Source organism: Lytechinus pictus, chromosome 3 (assembly GCF_037042905.1).
Source record: "Lytechinus pictus isolate F3 Inbred chromosome 3, Lp3.0, whole genome shotgun sequence".
NCBI classification, from domain to species: Eukaryota; Metazoa; Echinodermata; class Echinoidea; order Temnopleuroida; family Toxopneustidae; genus Lytechinus; species Lytechinus pictus.
In genome coordinates, this window is record NC_087247.1 from 23,098,255 (window position 1) to 23,120,352 (window position 22,098).

At 33.6% G+C, this 22,098-nt stretch overlaps 1 protein-coding gene across 2 annotated transcripts in view; it reads right to left on the bottom strand.

The window, feature by feature from the left end:
- Positions 1–509: 509 nt before the first annotated feature.
- LOC129257599 (unconventional myosin-Va-like) overlaps positions 510–22,098 on the bottom strand; it is a 50,556-nt gene continuing 28,967 nt past the window's right edge. Inside the window, exons 7-10 of one of the 2 annotated variants that reach the window (XM_054895966.2) lie at positions 18,164–18,220; positions 14,763–14,870; positions 5,706–5,812; positions 510–3,708 (exon numbers count right to left, since the gene is read on the bottom strand). In XM_054895966.2, the coding sequence (XP_054751941.2) occupies positions 3,553–3,708; positions 5,706–5,812; positions 14,763–14,870; positions 18,164–18,220 (428 nt within the window). In that variant the 3' untranslated portion in view covers positions 510–3,552. The remainder of the gene's footprint in view (positions 3,709–5,705; positions 5,813–14,762; positions 14,871–18,163; positions 18,221–22,098) is intronic. The other variant, XM_054895967.2, reaches the window with a different exon arrangement.

Below are 22,098 nucleotides of genomic sequence, written 5' to 3' on the forward strand. Positions count from 1 at the left end.
CTTTTATTTTCTAATATCTGTTACATGTACTTATATATTTTATATAAATAATTTATATTGCCCTGCACTTATGTTCTCATTCAAAAGTATGTTTCTGGATTAATAACAAAAACCTGCAGTGTGTCATTTGTAATATCAAAATATCATTCGTATTGTCCACATTTTCATATCCTCATAATTCATAAGAGGACTCCTGTTTTCAATCATTTTCAATCTACCATTACACTTTGACCAGGATTAATAACTAGTTGTATTTGAACTCCCATGTCTGACACAATGAGGTCAGTTTTATTATCATCAATTTACAGCTTACAGTGGATACTATCAAACACTTCATCAAACTCTGACCTTAGCTACTCTTTCCTCTAAAACTGGGCCTTATTGAAGAGTATACCCTTATGTGTCAATGACATCTTCAAATAAAACAAGCGTTTTGTGGAAATATTTGTCAGTGATTTTTAAAGACTGCTTTGCTCTCGGCCAATCAGAGGCAAGGATCTGCAACAGCTAAAAATATTAGTCAGTGCAAATTAGTATTTGTTTCAGGAAATTTTCCCATGGTACATGTAAGTTGCTGCATTTATTAATCAGTTTCCAGAAGTCTGTAATTTCATTCCAATTCAACATGTTTTACACCCCATACCATGAAATGCTAATGTTATAAAAGTTACACAAACCATGTTGAGGCAAATGTGGAAATGTGTCACGTTAAATCTGCTATTTCTTCCCTTTGATATCTGCCACAAACATGACAAATTCTTGAACTTTCTACACAGAAAATCACACGCCATACTGTGAATATAAAGAGCTTGTTAATATGCTGCTAAGTTAATGTGAAAAGGTATGGTATCATTAGCAAGCACCATTTTATGGGAACTTGATACATGTAACTAAAGATTAAACATCAAGGCACATGTCTCAAATTAACACAACTTCAAACTTTCCTTGTCATTAACTCATGTGTCCGATTGATTTAAACTCTTAATTTAAAGTTGTATTTTAATTGTGAATAGCATATTATGACACTAAGCTCTGAAAGTTGAGGTTCAATTTGTTGGTATATTTGGTGCTAAATTCCCAGGGGAATATTTTTTTTATTATTACAGCATGGGGATATAACACAGTGAATACAAGATACATAACATTGTTTAAAAAAAATTGAAATTTAGGGTTCCCATAACTTTAGCACAGATTTAGATCATGGCCTACAAATGTTAAACTATACTTCAGAAAATGGGTCATGCTGCTTTAATCAAATCCTCCCAACTTCTGATTTGATGAGTATATTAATCTTTCTGCAACTGATATCTTTCTTAAAAGTTTTTTAATTCTGTAAGATATGTGATATTGACATAATACAAAGCCTGGTTTGGGGTATACAGACAAGTCAGTGAGACGTAGGCCTCTAAGCATTTGGGTGTCATTTAGATAGGAGTCAATAGCTTGATTGGTAGGAAATGAGCATTTCCAGGTTGGAAGCCACGGTAGGAACGCAAGTCTCAATCGTCTCCTACCTAATGGCATCTCTCACACAACTATTTATAGGACTCAGAGATAATCAAACCTGGAGTCAAGTTTATGGAAGGGATCAAGTTCATATGAATTGAGTTACATAACTGAATCATAGATTAATGTTTTGGAAATTAATGGAGGCAAAGGCATCTGGGACCTGGTTGGTTTTATAGATTCAAGTGTAAATTAAAATTACACTTAAATTCACAGTTGCGTGCATTATACAATGAATCATCGCATTGGTCAAGTCATGCTCGGGGGGATGTGCAATATTGATTAGTGAAACTCCTCCTTGGTATGAGGTGACATGGCATTCTTCAAGTAATATTTTCAAAGCGTTTCATTTACAGGTGAAAACTATGAATTCAAAAAATCATGACGGAAGAATGAAATAAAGTACAATTAAACTAATCAACACTTAAAGTATGGTATATTTTAGAACAATGAACTCCTTTCCAATTTTTTTTACTATTAACAAGATGCATATACAAGGGGGTAAATATACGAAGCAGCTATATATTTCCATGCACAAATGTATGGTTTCCATTATCATTTCCCTTTCATTCTGTCAGCTGTGAGACGGAGGAAAGAACAGTTCAAAACCATAAATTGAGAAATGAAGCCAACTATTCCCAATAGCATCGGTGGCATTTATCAATTATCAGTACCCTGATTTTATCCCTCTTTCTCTACAAGTTACGATGTACTGATGTGACATTAACCAGCTGACGCAATCCATGGCATTTGAGTATCAATGAGATACCCAGCTGTCACCTATGCGCAGGGTGTGACAGCGAGAGACATGAAGCGCAGTGATCAGTTCATGGATTGGTGGGGTTCACTGATCTAGTAATGCTCTTGCATCGTTCACTGATTGCACTTTCCAACATGGCCGTGGTTCCCGTCAATTTTACACTCGTTGAGTTTCACAAGCATGAGAAAGGTCTTTGGAGAGGCGGTGGAGACGAAGGAAAGTTTAGACGGGCTGTCAGCACACTCATTTTAGCCAGAAACTGATAACAGTTGGGAAAACTTCCCCTACGCAATGGATAAACATCTTACTCTCGCATTTATTTCCGCAATTAGGGGTGCCTTGGACCCCGGCATTTGGTGGAGAAAAGTTACTTCTACCTATCACCTGTTAGAAAAATGAAAACTCTGGCTGCTATAGCCTTCCGACATGAAATGATGGCCTGAGTCTAAAGTACAAAGTGTTGGGAATATATACTCCATTTGCTTGCATAAATGCAATTGGCATTCAAATTTTTCTGTGATATGATCACCAAATAAATTTTCTTAGTTTATTTATCAAACAGGTGAATCAAGTGATTTTTAAAAAGACTGAAATTTTGAGGTGATGTATTTATCAAATATGATAGAGAATGTGGAAAAGCACATTTTCATCTGCTGTTTGTTAGACTTTTTTACCAACAAAAGTTTTTTCCATCAAAATTCTTCCCCCAATAGTGGCCATTCAGCCTAAAGCCAGTACTATGAAGAAAAGTTTAAAATGTGCTAAAAGTTGTTGATAATGATATTGAAAAGTTATGGGAGACCCCCCATATCATTTCATTCAAGTCAATCACTCGAAGCACAAAGTAACATGCTAATGGAACATGACCCATGCATACCTAGAAAAAACATGATAGAAGGGACATTCTATAAAACTTTTGGGAAGGATATCATCAACAAAATGGAATCAAGTTCAACTGCTTCATGACAGGGCCCCCTTAATGGGTAATTTATTGAGAAATTATATTACTATCAAATCTGTGACTATCATAAATGGAAAAAAAAAAGTTTAAGTGATGAATGCAGAATTGACCTATTTAATGATTGTAAGCCGTGCCTTTCCTTTCAAAACCTCTGGACTTGATCAATGTAAGGAAAATGAGCAAAGAAATTGACAGACTCAAGACACTGGCATGTGCATATACAATTTCAAATATGTTCTCCAAATAACCAAGAAATTGGGTCATCAATTATCTTGTTACCATTAGAGAAGAAATCATGCACAATCATGCTCTGAGCTGACCAGCGCTACAACTCTTTTTTTAAACCTACCATATCACGCCTGAGTGGTTTAGTAAGGACCTCTTGTACTGTGACGATCTTCCGGTTACATAGCCATTTCCGCATGGCATCTTCCTCAATACCAAGTAAATTACACAGGATTGGTAGGCTCTCATTCTCAACCTAGAATAAAAGCAGACAGATATTATATTCTAGTAATGCTGAAGAGGTAGAGGTATGATATATGTAAGATATTAACATATTATAAAATGATATTTTTTTAAAGATTTTTAAAAATTACATAATTCAAATTAAACCATTTTTTAGTTGGAAATTTTTATGCAAAAAAGAGAGATTCATATTATTTTCTAAATGACAACACATACGAGGAGAAAATAGAAAAGTAGGTTAATACATTAGAAATTACATAATGTTGATAGGTGGAAATGAGATTTTTTTAAATGAAAGGTTCAGTTGAATAATGAAATATTTCAGATAATTTTTTTAAATAAACAGGCAGGAAAAATTATTGGAATGGAAACAAGAGACAATGAAGGAGTGAAAGACATATATTTGGATGATGAAACTGAAACTATTCCAGAACATCAGGAAACAGAATTTGATCAGGAAAATGAAAGTTTACCATCGCCATGGATTAATAATAATAATAATATGAATATTTGTAATGCACCGGTATCATAAAAAGATGCTCATGGCGCATTAAAAGAAGAAGAAAATGGAAACCTACTAAAAAAGAGGAAAGATTTATCTATACACATCAGATGAAAACATACTGCATTTACCACATGTTCTTTATTCCAAAATAATGTTAACAACATGCTTGCTCTTCTTTACTAAAGGTTGGAATTGATTGAGTTTTTATCAGTTTTAGCCATCTCTTCAGGACATGTGCTGACACGTAATCACACACAGGGTACTCATAAACATCTCTCAAAGTATGATCAGACTGTCGGTCATAAACTTCAAACAAATTTTACATGATATAAAATGGAAGCAGCCCTAATCAATAAGCTATGCTCTTCAAACATTGCAGACATTACTTTAACTTTTTTGTCCATGCACAACAAAGTTTTAGTTCTAACACCAAAATAATTTAGTTTTCAGAGCTCTATTCAACATTGATATAATTTTTCACCTCTCATGTTTTAGAATTATACATGGACAGCTATTAGAATGACCATTCTAATAAAAGTTAATCCTTTGCCAGCTATCTGATAATAGATTGATTGTCAGGATATTCAACTCTCCTGTATTGAATTATAATAATCTTAAACATGAGTCTAAGGAAATATTTTTTTTTCTATGTATGCAATATTTAACAAATGTCCAAATCATGCAGATTATGATTAGTCACTTCCGATCATCTCATAAAGTTAAAAGATTCCTATCTTTTCCAAATTGGACTCATCTTCAATACCTTCATGCATCCCGCATTCATCTGTTCCTAATTTAGATTTTGTCAATTGAAGAAGGGCAGGAAAATTTCCTGAGATATAGGCCAAGTAATTTCATTTTGGAGCTCCATCAGATCATGTTTCATGGAGAAAAGGAAGATTATTATCTGAAGCATAAGTTTTCAGTGGTCAGCCCCACTCAAAGCTAATGGAGTTAGTAGTGTATGACCTAACCCTAAGCATGACATGGCAACAGACTGATCTTGTTTTTCAGATAAAGTTTAGCATTTATCTGATCTTATCACCAATAACATCTTTGACACATTTGCAATGAATTGAAAACTATGAAAGAAAGTTTTCATTGGTTCCCTTTATTTAGACTACAATATGCTGCAACAATAATTGATCAGCAACTGCAATTTAGATTTTGATTGCAAACTCTGTGTTACTGAAGCAAAAAAACCTGGTATCACCAAAACAGAGTTAAATGATCACGTGAGTGGAAAACATGGCTGCCATAACACTACAAGAAAGGAGGACTGTATATCACTTATATTGCCTCAGTCACACATCTTTTTTCAGATTTAAAGCTGAGATTTGATATATCAAGTCATACAAATTGAAAGCAATTTTCCACAAAAGAAAAGAGAAACATGGCCTTTAAACTATATTGACATTATACATGTATTCTGCTCATAAAACACAAAGAAAAATCTTATACAGAAAGAAACATTCAATAGAGATCAATAAGATTTGTTGACATACCTCAATCTTACTACTTTCATGCTGATCAGGTCGAATCTCTACATTGCCAAAGTGAAGTACAGCTCCAATGATTCTGAATATCTGTTTCACCATGTCCTCCTTAAAACCTATCAAAAGATAAAAGTATGATAATAAACATAACAAATATGATGAATTTATTGGTGCAATCCATATTAGGCATCTATATATAAAGCAAAAATTTAATATATGCAGGACTTCAATTTTTTTTAAAGTAATTATTTCAGTAATCTAGCACTAACAAACTAATAGTAAAACATTCTGAAATTTTCTAATAGATTCACACTTAATTATATCACTCATAATAGAAAAAAAATTGTGATATTCTACATTAAAAAACATGTATTTCAATTTTAGAATCATGATGCCTTGAATACACTGAATGGCTCAATAGTATATCATGGGAGATTGCATGTTTTGAGTTTATCTGTAAAAAAAAGCACTTCATATTTCTTGAATGCTATCTCTGTTTACCTGGCATATCCTCATCTCTCATCAGTTACCCTCTCTCTATACCATACAATTTTCATGATCCCATTTTGCACCAGTTTAAGTGACATTATTTCGTTTAAAATTTCACTTTAACTTGGGTGCACGTATTCCCAAGCTTCATTCTTCTCCTTCCATATAATTCATCACCATCTCAACCTCATACCAACAATACTTCTCAATTAATTAATTTCTTTTGGGTAGATTAAATCTTTTCTATCATCTACATCTTTATTTTTATCCTGCCAAACTTTATCAGATTGTTTATATTGACTTCCCTGTTTTCTTTAATCTGTTGTCTATGGGAACCGAGTGGTTTACATGAAATAGAGAATCCCATATTTATCAGGTTAATCCCACTACCATTCCCTTGTACAAGTACATAACTATTAATCACAGCTCTTTGGATTAAATTAGCAATCTTGGATTAGCATTTAAGAGTTTAAAAAGGGTGTCAAGAGTTCACCTACAAGTAACCCAGAGGCTATCTAGGCTCTATGCCACTTTCTGTAAAGACTTTGATTAATGTGTTGACAAATCTCAGAGAATGTGGTATTTTAGGAATGATAATCAGAAGTAATGACCTTTTAGCTCTGTAATTATCTTTAAAACCCATATTTTCTCAAGGAAATTAATGGCATTAAGTCTCAAAGAGTTCAATTCATGAACACAGACCTACTTCACAAATGTTCTCTAAAGGTTTCAAATGCCAAATACCTAAATGATATTTGCCAGATGAAAAGAAAACAATATTGTGAGAATACAATAATAACAAAAACGAAATCATGAAGAAATATTGTTTGGATGGCTTCATATTGTTTTAAGAAAATGGATGGCGTTATATTTTAAAAGAGAAAATTGCATGGAACATGCCGACTAGGCTACAGCCAGTAAAGTTGATAATTCAGTTTTCACCAGCCTACAAAATGGTTGTAAGAACGACAGATCATTAGATATCCTGAACGTTTTCAAACATTAGCTAAGATGTTTACTACTTAAATTCAGCGTCATCCATTCATTATATTTTTACTGCTCAAATGTAAATTTTCAATTTTATGTATACATATGATATAACCAATGAGTCCTGGTTCTTCTATTACCACTTTTAAAAATTCCACTACCTGTGTGTCAAGGAAATCATTTGAAGATTAATAAAATGTGGAATATAAGTGTGCGATCATACATAACAAGATAACAAGATACAATATAGATTCACCCACCAGAGGTACTACACCATAGTACCTGTTGATTTCCCCCACTGGTTTGAATGCAGAAGTTTCATCTTAAAATTCACTTTTCTTAGGCCACCATCACAAGTGCTGTTCCTTCCTAATTCTATCACATTAATTTCCTTTGATATAATCAAATTTTACATCAATCAGATAGCCAGTGGACAATGTCACCAAAGTTCTCAGTACCTGGGTAAGATTTGTGGTACTGCTTAGCTTTTACTTGCTTATATTGGAAACTATTATTTGACATGTCTCTTTAAAATGCATGAAAAATTAACAAAACTATTTTGGACTCTTGCAAAGTAACGCTTTACAATCAAACATATCACAAGTAGTGTCAGAACTTCTTCATCTCTGCTCGAATTTTTTTGCGTTGGCAAGTAAATTTTGTGCTTTATCATTTTCCCAATTATATACTTCAAAGAACTTCTATCCATTTTCGAAATTATGTCTGCGACTTCTCGCCTAATCCTTATAACTCCTGTACCATGGAGAGCATATTCTATTCTAGTTCATTAAATGAGTAATAAAATGATCTCCTGTAAGTTCTAAATTTCCTTGTCCCAATAATTTGGTTTATTTTGTCCTCTGATATAAATCTCTCCTTCATGAATTGATTAAGATTGTCATATTGCAAACCCTACCCAGGAAATATAAATATCAATACTGTGGTTTGGAATCAGATGTCATTTGATATCTTGAGTCTGAGAGATTTCAGGATGATATTCCAGTATTTTTATCTACAAAGTCAAACTACATTACCCCCTAGAGTCCAGACAGGACAATAACAGAAAAAACTCTTAATTGGTGACAACATAATTCTTTCAAATAAGATAACAATTGAAATCTGAACCTATGATATTTCTGGATGAGTTTTCCTGTTATTCAACCACACGGTCAAACTGTATTACTCCCTTGAGGAGGCAGGGAGGGGGTGGAGGCAATATGTGTCATGGTAAGATGCTTTTCATGTGGAAGCAAAACATGTCTAGCATTAATAAAGTTTTCTGATGATCTGTGTAGATGAACCAACAACAGTACTGCATATTTCATAAAGATTTTCAGAATGCTCACTTTAACAACACTTACCCCTGACTAATCAATCACTGCACTTTTTAAAGAGCATGTTGTATCTGTCAGTTTTACGTCAGTTTCATTGGTCTGACTATAGCCAAACAATGTATTGTAGCCTAGAAAGCCCAGATTTTCACATGCCATTAACTCTGGGAGGGGGGGTAGAGAAAGACCAATACTTGTAGCCTCTACGGCTTAGCATACAAACAGTTCTATCCACTGCAGGGACTCTGTCATGACGTTATGACCCTACCCAGTAGCTCATAAACAGTCCTATCCTCTAACGTATCATCACCCCACCCTATGAAGGAGTAAGGTGGCTGACAATTTATGACATGCAATGACCTAGATGAAACTACACACATTGCCCCTTGATCATCTTGATATCCTAGAGATAACAGTGTATAAAACATATTAAAAACATTCTCTTTCTTCGACAGGCAGCACCATTGACATCATCAAGGTTTGCTACCTCAATAAATTTTATGCATCCGACCCAAGTTTTCAGATTCTGAATACATGCTTTAGACTATCTCTTCACATGGGTACCAGATTGTTACAAGAGATAACACAGAAATTAACTCAACAAGTAACATACACTAGATTTTTGCAGTAAACATGCACAAAGGCAAACAAAACAAGTAGATTCTTAAGTACTACAAATATCTTCATATTTAAATGAATGTACCCAAAATTATAATATACTTTATTTTGTATGCTATAGATAGGTACTACATAATTGCAAAATTTATCTTTGTATGTATACAATTTTTCTTTAATTAGAAAGTTACATAAGGCACATCATGAAACTTTGAGGGGGCAAGTAGCAGACCAGACCTGTGCTAATATAGTTTGCCAAGAAATGTTGTACAGCCGTCATCTAATAAACAAAGTGGGCAATGGATCTTTTATCACTTTTCCCCTCCCAGACAAAATGGGGCAAATGCAAGGGGGAAACAAGTAACAGAATATCATAAAAGTATAGACAGTGCTAAGTTAGAATCCCTTGGCATGAGACATTATGTCCAGGGTATTACACAATTCTAAGTATTCAACCTAGTCTCTCCGGAAGCATGAGGAACTCCAGGGCCACTTTCCAAATGAAATACAATTAAGAAGCTTTGATCTGAAAAGATTTCATGATCATTTTTCTTTTTTTTTTCTTACAGGCATGGCGAGGATATCTTAACTGTTACTGAAATCTTCCAAGCAGGTTCTCCATTTATACTGGGTAAAATACTTAGACTTGATCTTATAGTACAAGCAGAAAAGGTTTAAAATGCTTCGGACATCTTCCATGAAAAAAATCTCCTTATACACTGGCTAAATTTCTTGCACTTCATCCAATAGTAAAACCAGAAAATGTATAAAATGCTTCTGAAATCTTCCAGGCAGGTTCCTCCATTTACACTGGGTGAAGTTCTTAGAATTAATCTGATAGTACAAGAAAAAAAAAGATGCACAATTCTGAAATCTTCTAGGCAGGTTTTGCACTGGGTAAACTTCTTAAGATGTGATCTGTTATTACAACAAGAAAAGTCTTCCAGGCAGTTTTCTCCATTTACACTGGGTAAACTTCTTACACTTGATCTAATACTATAACCAGAAAAGGTTCAAATGCTTCTGAAATATTACAGGCAGAATTTTCCATATACACTGGGTAAATTTCTTGCACTTCATCCTTAGGTACAACCAAAAATGGTCTGAAATGCCTCAGGCTGGTTTTGTCATTAACACTGGGTAAACATCTAATAGACTTGATCCAAAAGTACAACCACAAAAAAGTCTAAAATGCTGCAGAAATCTTACAGGCAGGTTTCTCCATTTACAGTAGGTAAACTTTTTATACTGTGCTTGAACAGATAGTACAACCATTAAATGTCTTAAATGCTTATTAGTATGCTACTACTGCCCATTTTGACTGTGAATAAATCTTCTAATCTTAAAGAGTCAATCAAATTAACACTCCAAATCCCTCTCACACTTCATCCTATAGTAAAACCAGAGAAAGTGTAAAATGCATCTGAAATCTTCCCGGCAGGTTTCTCCATTTACACTTGGTAAAGTTCTTATTCTTCAACCGATAGCACCACAAGAAAAGGGCTAAAATTCTTCCAAAATCTTCCAAGCAGTTTTCTCCATTTACACTAGGTACACTCCTTACACTTGATCCCATACTACAATAAGAAAATGGCTAAAATGCTTCTTCTAGACTGGCTTCTCCATTTACACTGTATAAACTTTATACACTTCATCCAATCGAACAACCAGAAAATGTATGAAATACTTCATTAGTATGCTACTACTGCCCATTTCAACTGCTCACAAATTTTCTATTCTTACAGAGTGAATCAATACTCCTAAGAGAAGATATCAAGAAAAACAAAGCCAAAAAATATTTGAAAAGTAAGCCCAGTATGAGCACAACATACCTGTACAAAGGTTGGGACACAAATCATGGTGCTCACCTCGCAGACGTTTTTTTTTTTTGACAAGAATGGCTATGATATATTTCATGGTCAGTATGGTATACTCAGCATGGGTAAACTAAGGGGGGCATGTAAATTTTTACTAACTTTAAATCTTGTTTAAAAAAAGAAAGAAAAAACAGGTCTCACAAAATGGCAGAGAACTACACTTGGGCTTTATCCCAATTTCAAATATTTCTTTCTGTCAACATCACTTTGATACCTTGAGGAGGGAGGGCTAGGCTTCCCTCTGAAAATACCACACCAACCATTGAAGAGTGATGGCACTGAAAGGATATACTGAAACATGCTCCCGACCTCAGGCTAAGGCAGGACTATCAAGATAGACCACAATCTTCCTTATCCTAGCTCAAATTACAAAGAAAATTAAAAGTATACACTGGCTTGATGTGCATCTTAAAGCTTGCATAGAGGCTATCACTTTGAAATTGAACTATATCAGGTAGACTGGAGCCATTAAATCTAACAAGATGCAATTAAAGGTAATGCAAATTTTATTGATAATTGTTAGAGACAGTAACAAGAGTGTCGCTAAGGCGAGCACATAATACGCCCGCCTGTAACGTGGAAAAGTGAGTTTTTGGTCTAGCAAGAAAAGTGGAAGGTGGCGACTTCACCTTTGACCTTCTGACCTCAAAATCAATAGAATTCCTGGGATCTATACTAGTATCATACACACCAAATTATATGAGCCTAGATTAAAGTTATCACGTTAACAAAGACTTCAAAAGGAAAGATGAAAACATGTCAGTGTGATCTTGACCTTTGACCTTTTGACTTCAAAATCAATAGGCTTCTTGGGATTCATGCTAGTATCAAACACACCAAATTATATGAGCTTAGGTTAAGTTAAACTAAAGTTATCGCGTTTACAAGGACTTCAGAAGGGTAAGATGAAAACATTTCACTGTGACCTTGACCTTTGACCTTTTGACCTCAAAATTGATAGGCTTCCTGGGATTTGTGCTAGTATCATACACACCAAATTATATGAGCCTAGGTTAAATCAAACTAAAGTTATCGCGTTTACAAGGAAAAGTTAACGGACAGACGGACAGAAGGACACCGAGCATGATACCATAATACGTCCCGTCTAGGACGGGCGTATAAAAACAATCATAAGAAGTGCAATGTAAAAACAATCATAAGAAGTGCAATGTGACATTATGAACTAAGGGCTAGCGAATTCACATACATATTTATAATTCATGACATAATACAGAGACAACAAATTTCAATAGGAAATGAGAAGACAAGTAGTCCTGGTGAAAAGTGCTGATTATTAAATCATCAAATACAGGAGACACCATATCAAAAGAAGTAAAGTCCATTGGCTGCTAATCAGAGAGGGATCAACGAAGAAGATTTCATGTGACAGTAAGATTAGTCTTTAAGTCAAGTATCAGAATGTTTAATATCAAACACATGCTCTCTACAAACAACAGAAAGTGACTCAATGGCATTATTTCTATCAAGGAAGGCGACAACAATGTGCCTGTCAACAATCGTAGGTGGGGGTACATTACACCCTAAAACAGAGCATAAGGTGGTCCAAGGTTGCTAATCTTCTTGAAGTCTTTGACACAGGTTTCAGGTGACATATCTTGAAGTTGACAAACATTTAAGGACACTTTCTATTTTGGCAATAAAGATACTAATCTATTGTTCTGAAAGTATCTCATGGCCCAAATCTTGGAAGATTGACAAGGGAACAACAACAGGATTCATGTCCGTGTGACTTGATTCATCGATGGAGGTTGCTGATAATGCTCTTCTCTCAACATGGATCACATCTTATTCTTGTCTGGTGAAGAAAGGGGAGACTTGTTTGTCCAGTTGAACAACATGGCTAATATCTTCACATCTTATCGGACTACAAGATCAGATGTGGACTTTCATTTGGTAATCCTGTATGACTCTGATCCTTTTAAAGGAATTCAAGTCTTTTGACAAGGTTTCTGTATTTCAAGGATGCTTGGTCTTCTGATCAGTTTCTGACAAGATCCCATTACTGACCAGTCTACATAAAAAAAAGAGAGCATAAGACCCCGTTCTCATTACCACCCTAAAACTGATTTACTAGAAACTATTTTAGTGGAAACTAGTTTAATGTGTAATGAGAACGGTCGAAGCAGTCTTGGAAGCAATCTTCCAAACCAGTTCAGAAAACCACCTCGCGATGAAGATCGCTTTGCCTTGTTAAACTGGTTTTAATGTAAGTGAGAACACAACCGTTTTTCAGGAAGCGATCTTTGCACATTTTGAGTGCGCTACTCCACACACTGTGTGTGAAATGTCCGCTACGGTTTCGAATTTGGCACAAAACATGTCACCCCCACTGAGAGCGTTCACATAGCAACAAGATTACTTTACGTGAAGTTGTTTTGAAAACCACTTTCGGCTGATCAAATGGGAATGCTAGCAAAGCGATCTTCCAAACTGGTTTCCAGTAAACAAATTTTAGAAAGTATAATGAGAAAACATTTCATGTTTCTACAATTTTCTTATTTATAATGCATAAGCAATTGTTTGTATTTATATTTACATAATCTAATTCCATAAGAAAATAAACTGAGATAAGAATGTAAACACATTTTTTTTTTATTGATTCACCAACAAAAGGAATGAACAGCCCTATGAAAGCAAAATGATCTTTAATACCACTTTAATGAAGCCAAATATTATGGTATAGTAGTCTGTCAACAAAAAGAGGGCTTTTGAAGATCCTTGCCCTATACTATATGTCTGAAGTTAGTCATAGTAAATCGCGTGTACAATAAAGTAATGAAAAACAATGTGGCTGCAGAGAAGAACTTTCAGATGAACTTTAATCCATACCACATTTCTTAAAGGGAAGGAAGAAAACAGCAGGACTGATCATCGTCTTCGGACATGATTGATTTAAAATGATTCCTCCAGAGATTTAAAGACATCTCATCAAATTTAGTAAAACGATCCCCACTGGAAGCCCCAAGGGTGTCATTTCCTCACCCCTGCTCCACTTGCTTGACTGCTTGAAGCCTGTTATACGCCCCTGATAACAAGACCTGACTACCAGGAAGATACAGATATGGGCTCTCTTCTAAACTTGTATCAATTTGTTAAGAGTCAGAAAGGCAGCAATGCTCTGTTAGTGTGTATTCATTAATGCCCTTTCAGAAATGAAAAGACAATATCAATCATGGGAAAGACAATACACAAACTGTCCATTAACTCTTTAAGACTTTGAAACACACTACTTTTTCTGACCCCATGTCCACCCCTCAGTTTTGGAACCGCTACAGATGGTAGAGCGGAGGGAGGGGGAAAGGGGGAAATTATTTAGTTTATCTTTCTCTTATCCTTTCTTGATTTTTTTCTCTCTCTAATTTCACTTTTCTTCTCATTTCCTTATCCCACTATCTCCTTTATTTCCCTAGATCCCTATCATGTGCTATGTTTCTCATTATTTCTCTCACTATAGTACATATTGTTTGTCTGTACACACTCATTATTCATTCATCATCGCTGTTTACATGATTATTTTTCTTAAAAAAATATCTTGTTATGTTATACTTTATTCATTGATTTCTTTGTATTACCAATAAATTTACCACTATATTAAATGAACTGAGATCTACTTCATGAATAATAAACAGCTCCAACCACTAATAACAAAAAAAAGGAAAAAAAAGAAATTAATTCTTAAAAAAAAATAAAAAAGCCCTTAACCCTAAACTGTGAAATCAGAGCATTTCCTTGGAAGACCGTCTTACCTAATAACTTGAAAGCTTCCCTGGTCTCTACCAAATTGGCCTTGTCATCAATCCCATCTACTGTGGGTGCTTCCCCCTGACTGGTATAATAGAACTCATCTGGATGACCTACATGTACAAAGAAATACATAGTAAAATTAGGAACATTCCATTTATGTTTGGGAGTGACACCATCCCTCAATCAGGAGGGATGGGATGGAAATTTATAAAGTTTTAAAAATTACAGGGATTAACATGTAATTGATTCTCATTTCAGTTGAAATACAGATATCTGATTTTCTTCTGTTTAATCAGACCAAAGCTCATAAAAGATAATTAAAAATAAACAACAATACTTGTTTATTTTGCATCAAGATGAAAATAACATTCATGGAATATCAGACATGACTGATGAATAATTTGGGATTTGGAATTCAGAAATGGATCTTCAAACATGTTGTAAAGAGATTAAGCACATATATAATTACATCACAAGTGCTCAGAAAAAAGTAAATATAACATTTGGCACTTGAAGTAAATACCTAGGTCCCATATAAAGGAAACTACACAAGTGTTAAGATATGCCAAACCAGAAACATTTTTAGATGCAAATATTATAACCCCTTTGATCAGAGCAGGGGAATACTGTGCGTCATGATTGTTATCCAAGAAAGAGAGGGATGTTTATGAGTCATTCGCAACATGATGAGAATGCCCAAAAAAGTTTGGAAACGTGATGATATACACCTAAAAATATTAAAGAGGTTAAACAGTAGGTGATGCATAAAAGGCTTGTTCATATTGTGCATTTATAAGCAAGTCCTTGGCCAAGCAATATTTGGATTTGGGGGTATAAATTTGAAGGATATTGTGAAGACAAAAGCCATAGGAAGTACTGACGCACTGTAATAAATTATAATTTCAATTAGATATTTTGCTATATTTCAATTGTTTACTGATCATTTGATTTTCAGGTACATATAACCATGAATAATGACTTGATAAAAAAATTTGAATTAAACAAAATCAGTAATGTATATGATAAACAATGCCTGAAGCATTTATTTAAATATAATTATTTGGTATAAGGAATGTCAAAAATGTATATAATTTTGTTTGTAACACTACCTTTTTAATATGTCTTCATCTACTTTTACTGTGCAATATGATCACTTTTGCTAATTGGGATTTATTCATCAATAAATGTTGATGAACTAAGAAGGTGAGTTGACTGGCCATTTGATATATTATTAAGTATGACTTTTCTTCATGTTTTGAACAAGCCTGTAAGCATCATTGAAACAGACAAAAATTAAGATAAAAGGGGTTAGATTCACACATCCATGATACCAAATGTCTCTTTCTTGAAGGTTATCTTGCTAAACACCTATATATGAGCTCTTTTCATCAAAATAAAATTTACCTTTGCAGTCAATATAAAACTATTAAGTAAAAATAAATGCTATAGATATAATTACACAATGATGATAAAAACAAATAACTGATGCAACATGCTGTGGAAACAAATCAAAATAGGCAAATGAAGGAAACATAAGTGATGAAATAAAAATATTAGAGATGAGCAAAACATTGATCTCACACTTGGGTTAAAAAAGGATGGTATTATACGGGTGTCATAGGGGTAATATAAGCAACACAAAGTCCACTTAACACTTGTTAGTATTACACACTGGTATAAATATTTAACATTCCACTCAATTCGTTTTTTTTCCATAAAAGTTATGAAATTATATGAGGATCCATAGCACGTGAGAATCTAGCAATAAGAAATCCCTCTCATATCAAAAACAATTTAAGAGTAATTGAGCATAAAATCTCTGAATTAACAAGCCTATAAAGATAAATAAGATATATAATGAAGTTAATTCAGCCAAATGTACACATAATTTGGGATGCTGCATATACAAATATACATCAAATAACGTTGATTACATAGCATGTGAAAGTCTATATGTGTCTGAAAACAAATTTCCAAAGAAAAAGACACAACCTTCAGCAAAAATCTTCTGAACACATCAAGCAGGACAAGGAAAATTGAGTTCAACTATTGATATATTTACAAATATAAATAAAACAATATTTATTATGAACTAAATAATATGGATTAAGGGATAAAGATGGTGGTCAACATCAAATGAACAGGGTAAGGGGAAATTTGTATTTAAAAAAGAATAAATGTGCAATAATCAACTAAAATGTACATATTACATAATCATCTGGGATACTGCACAAATTTGATAACATAGCATGTGGAAGTACTTTATATGACTGAAAACAAGTAATGTATTGCACATTACCATGATGAATAGTCTTTATAGATAATTTTAGGAATAAAAAGGCAGATATAGAAGTCTCATTTTCCAACTTATGCATCTATTTTTCTTATGAATCCAATATTTGTATTTGCAGTATCTTGAATATCTTGAATACAATACATAGATAAATTCTAGATTTTTTAGCAATTTCAATTCTTTAATGAAGTAATTAATTACAAACTGCACCCAATCAAATGCTTGAGCGGAGGTGTTCTCATTGTCAGAAAAAGAGGGAAGAACCAAGGTTACGAAGAAGTGAGAACTGACCAAATAGTAAAACAAACAGACAGTATCTCCTGTTTTTAACCACTTTTATAGTATACTGTATTCCCAAGACAGGAGTATGTCAAATTAAGCTTTCCCCCTCAAACAGCGACACAAAATTTTTAATGTCTGAAAATTCTGTCATGCAAGGAGCCTAAAACTTGACCTACTTCATAAAAATCAATTTGATTTTAAAAAAGTACTATGGATAATTCAAATGTGTTTTTTAATATCATACACAAAATATCCTTATTTCATACATATTTTTTCATTCATGTGTTTTTCCTCAGTATTTACCTTATCATTAACATGCCTTTCATCTGCTAAAAAAAAATATGTTACATTGATCACTAAGTTCATATTGTATGGCTGTTATACAGATTATTACTCTTAAGTTTTTTAATGCTAAACCATCTTGAATCCCTAATGTGTCTCCTGTGATGGAAAAAAAATCTAGTTATTCTGTAACAAAAAACTTATTATAACATGTTAGTTTCATGTTAGAACACTATAAATTCCTGCTTTTGTATATAAAGCAAAATCATCAGAAAATATGGCATGCATTCATAGAAAATTTAGAAACTCGTTTCAATCGAAACACCATTAGTCTCATGGCACTGCCCAGATCAACTTCAAGTTGCATGCTTAATAGTAATGACACCAAACCAATGGTTATGTGCATACTGTGATGAATGGTAAAATCTAAATGATGTGCATTCCACAAGAAGGTGAAAAATGAGAATAGAATACAAGTATTTCGGAAATAACTTTTAATGGTTGGTTAATATCAGTAAGGGATAATTTTTTGAAAAGTTTTCAAACCATTGGAATAACTATCGGTAGCCCCTTGATTGGTATAGTGGAAGTCTGCTGCGCTGCCTGTGAAGAGGTCGAAAAATAAAACATGGCAAAGGATAGAGGATAAAAAAATATATGACAAGGATAGAGGGTTTGGAGGAAAAATATACTTTCATAAAACCAGAAACTCTCAAATTTTCACGAATAATAAAAGCCAATTTCATGCCAAAATACACAAAACCTCCAATTGAAAAATTGAATGAATGTTATTCAATCATCTCAGAGCAATAAGCATTGGAGACCTCTTTCATTATTGTTCATGGAATTTATGATAATGACAGAATTTCTGGTTTTACAGTGTATATGATCAACTAATATGGAAAAAAACTGGATTTAAATGAATGAAGTGAGCTATTAGAATGGTAAAAAGGAAAGGGTAATGTCGAAATGTAATCATGAACAAAGGCTTATAAAAAAAGAAAATTCCTGTTCTACTAAAGAATGTTCTATCAAATTGTAACTAAACTGTCATGCAAAAGAATGAATTGTGGTTATTTTCTTCTAACCCTCTTCTGAATAACAGTAACTGACACAGTGGAAAACTACTCTTCAACTCCTTATTTTTCATTTCTCCTATGTATGTTTACCAATAAGGGAGAAGGGATCAGAAATATATTGAACAATATCATTTTAGAAATGCATTTCTTTGGCACAGAAGGGGTTACATATCAAGCACTAGCACAGGGGAAATAATGTGTAATGCAAAGTATTTTTATAAGGATATAAAATCACAATTGTAATTTCTTGGTAACCACATATATATTGTTATCACCATAAGTACAAAAGATAAAAAACATACTTAAAAATAATGATAAACTAGACATGGGTCATGTTACTTCAGACCAAAGGGCATGACATTCAACAAAATTATTTCATCTTCACCACAAATTGTAAACTTGAAGGCCAAGATCTGTGTAAATTTCATTATCATTAGACAACATACCAACAGAATGTTGATAATCAATAAGGACACAACATAACACTCCCTTCTCATTAGTCCACCAACACCAGAAAAAGGCATGGGTCTCGGGAGTAAAAAGATGTCTCAATTCATTCCTCCCTGTCAATTGCCCAAAGGAAACAAACTTAATGACGCAAATTTCTGTAATTCCATTTCCCCAGTTACGGTTAATGTTTTTAACAACTATTCAAATCCTTTATAATTGAGTGAATGGGCCCACACAAGATGTTGAACATGAAATGTTGATATGGTTTCATGAGAAGAATATGACAAGCTGGCGAGAAGGGCATTGAACTATTGCCACTAAAAAAGTCTCAATGAATAAGAGAAATTAAAAAAATTGAAATGTTTTTATCTGGTCTAGTGTTTACAAGTGTTAGCATTGTGTAATAATTGATTTGGCATTCAAAGAAGAGTTGAGAGGTTCAAATCTTTGACTGTACATTACAACTAGCGATTCTCTTGAGAGGAGACATATTATGTACCTTCTAATCCATGAAGTACTAAAAATTCTGATATTTTCTGTGTGGAGGTAGTAAGCACCATAATAGAAATTGCAAATTTCTTAAATAAAATAATCAGAATACATTTTAATGGTTTTTCATAACAAAAGTACCAGTATCCTTTAAGTATCCTAAATCCTCATAAACTTAAATAAAATAGAATATATTTTCTTCAATATTGAGAACTATATTCCTAGGCTGGCTAGTAGAAGTTTTTTAACCAGACTTTGAATTCTAAAACAATTATTCATTCTTGGCATTCAGAGCCACACAAAATTTGAAACATTGCATACATTTCATGTGAAAGAATCTATAGTTGAGAAGACCTAAAAAAAAATGGTTCTCACCATAACCTCATTTTGCACTTATCAATATTTTCATTATCTCCATGACGGAAATTAGTAATTAATTAGTCAGCTCCCAATTCACAGATTGTTTTGTAGTCTATAGGAGACTCCTTCGTCGCCATCAAGTCATCGGTATAGACGCTTCTGCAAGGTGACAAGCTTGAGCAAGTGTCACAGTGAGTAACGGGTGGTTTTTCTACTAATACCAGCAGATTAGAAAATGGAAAGACGATACTGACAATGAGATCTAAGAGGAGAAAAACTCTTATCCAATGCTAAAGTCTGGGATTTGTAGCAGTAGTTGAGGTTTTCTTTGATTCAAATTGAAAATATTAATGTCGTAATGGACTAGTTTTCAGATAATCTTGCTTGTATTGCTAGTAATTAGGCCAACATATTTTCCTAGTTTAGAATCGATGTATTTTTTCATGTTAAATTAAATTTATGTGTACATTAAAAAGTTTATAAAAATACTTCACTTCAAGATAATTCAAAATACATTCAAATTTACATATGACATCACTCTTGATCCGCCAACTTAATACAAAAAACAAACAAACCATCATTAAAAAAAAACTTGATGATGAGATTCATTAAAAATACAATTAATGTATATTACGGTATTTGACTTTGAAATCTCATGTCTTACCAATACCCCCATCTAATATACCTTGCACATATATAGCATATTACATGAATGTAATAGATTAAATGAATTAAACCTTTCAATATCTACATTAAATACAGGTCTTTTCAAACATGAAGATGATCGACAAGGGAGGAAGGGGTTGATTAATGTTCCTCCCTAAAATAGGAACCAGACAAAAAATGTTGGGATTGAATGAAGGTCAGGTTCAATCCACTAATCATCGCCTTCTCCAATATTCTGGGAGTTAATTTTGTTCCAATTTTGATAGAACAGCCACTCACGATGATGGAATATGGGGGGATCGCTGGTTATAAAATGATTACTAAGCTGAACTACTAGCATGTGATCTGTTCCAAGATAATGTAGTACAGGTTCAGTTGAGATCACTTTGAGGTAGTCTACCAAAATATGAATAGCAATAAAAGATGTACAAAGCCAAATGTAAACTGTATAGGAGACAGGGGTATCCTTAGACAGTATTTGAATAGAATTTCAGCTAATGCTATCACTTGGGTGATTTATTTGATTTATATCCTAACCATTAGCCCCAAAATATTGTTTGCAGTTATTGATTTTATGTCCCTTTCTATCCTTCCTTCTTAACTAACTTTGACCAACCTGAGAAGATTGCTTGGATTTGAGAAATCATATATTAAAACAAAGATTGACCATGATAGGGTCAGTTGCACAAAAGTGACCAATATGGTAACTTGCATGGAATCCTTCATTTTGACTGGCTGTTCATCAACATTACCATGGTAGTTTCCATTGGATGGCAAAGTTACCTTAATAGTTACTTCTATGCAACGGGGCCCAGATCACATATTTTATAAATGCGGTCTAAGTTCTGATCACACTTATCATTAGAGGGGATTTAGAGATACCTTGAACATGCTTTGAACATGAGAAAGCATTTTCATCATTCATCCCCAGGTACCAGATTGTCCAAAACTTGTCCATTCCTGACAGGATTCCTGATCAAAACCAAAAAGGCTATACCGTACCTGAATCTTGTATGTTTTGCAGGATTTCCAACAACCCTGAAGCACCAAAAGTTGGCTGTAAACCAACAGCCAAATTAGGTGCCTTCTGAAACTTTTTGAAATTGTGGTCTATTTACTCGTGCACTAGAACTTTCAGATATTCTTCTCTGTTGGCTTTAGAGAACACTGACTGGAAAAAACTGCATCTCGACTCCACTAAATACACAAGTTTACTATCATTTATCATTACATAGCATTGATACTATTTTTTTGTCAATGAATCATAATTAATTTTGATCACTGCTGAATAAAAGTAATTTATCTGTTTCGTGATGCTGTTGGTATATACTAATCTCCTGCCTCACAAATTTGACCCACATTTCTAACATCTTAAAAAATATATGTTTATATTACAATTGGTTGCAATAAGATTGCCCAAATTAGGAGAGTAAATGG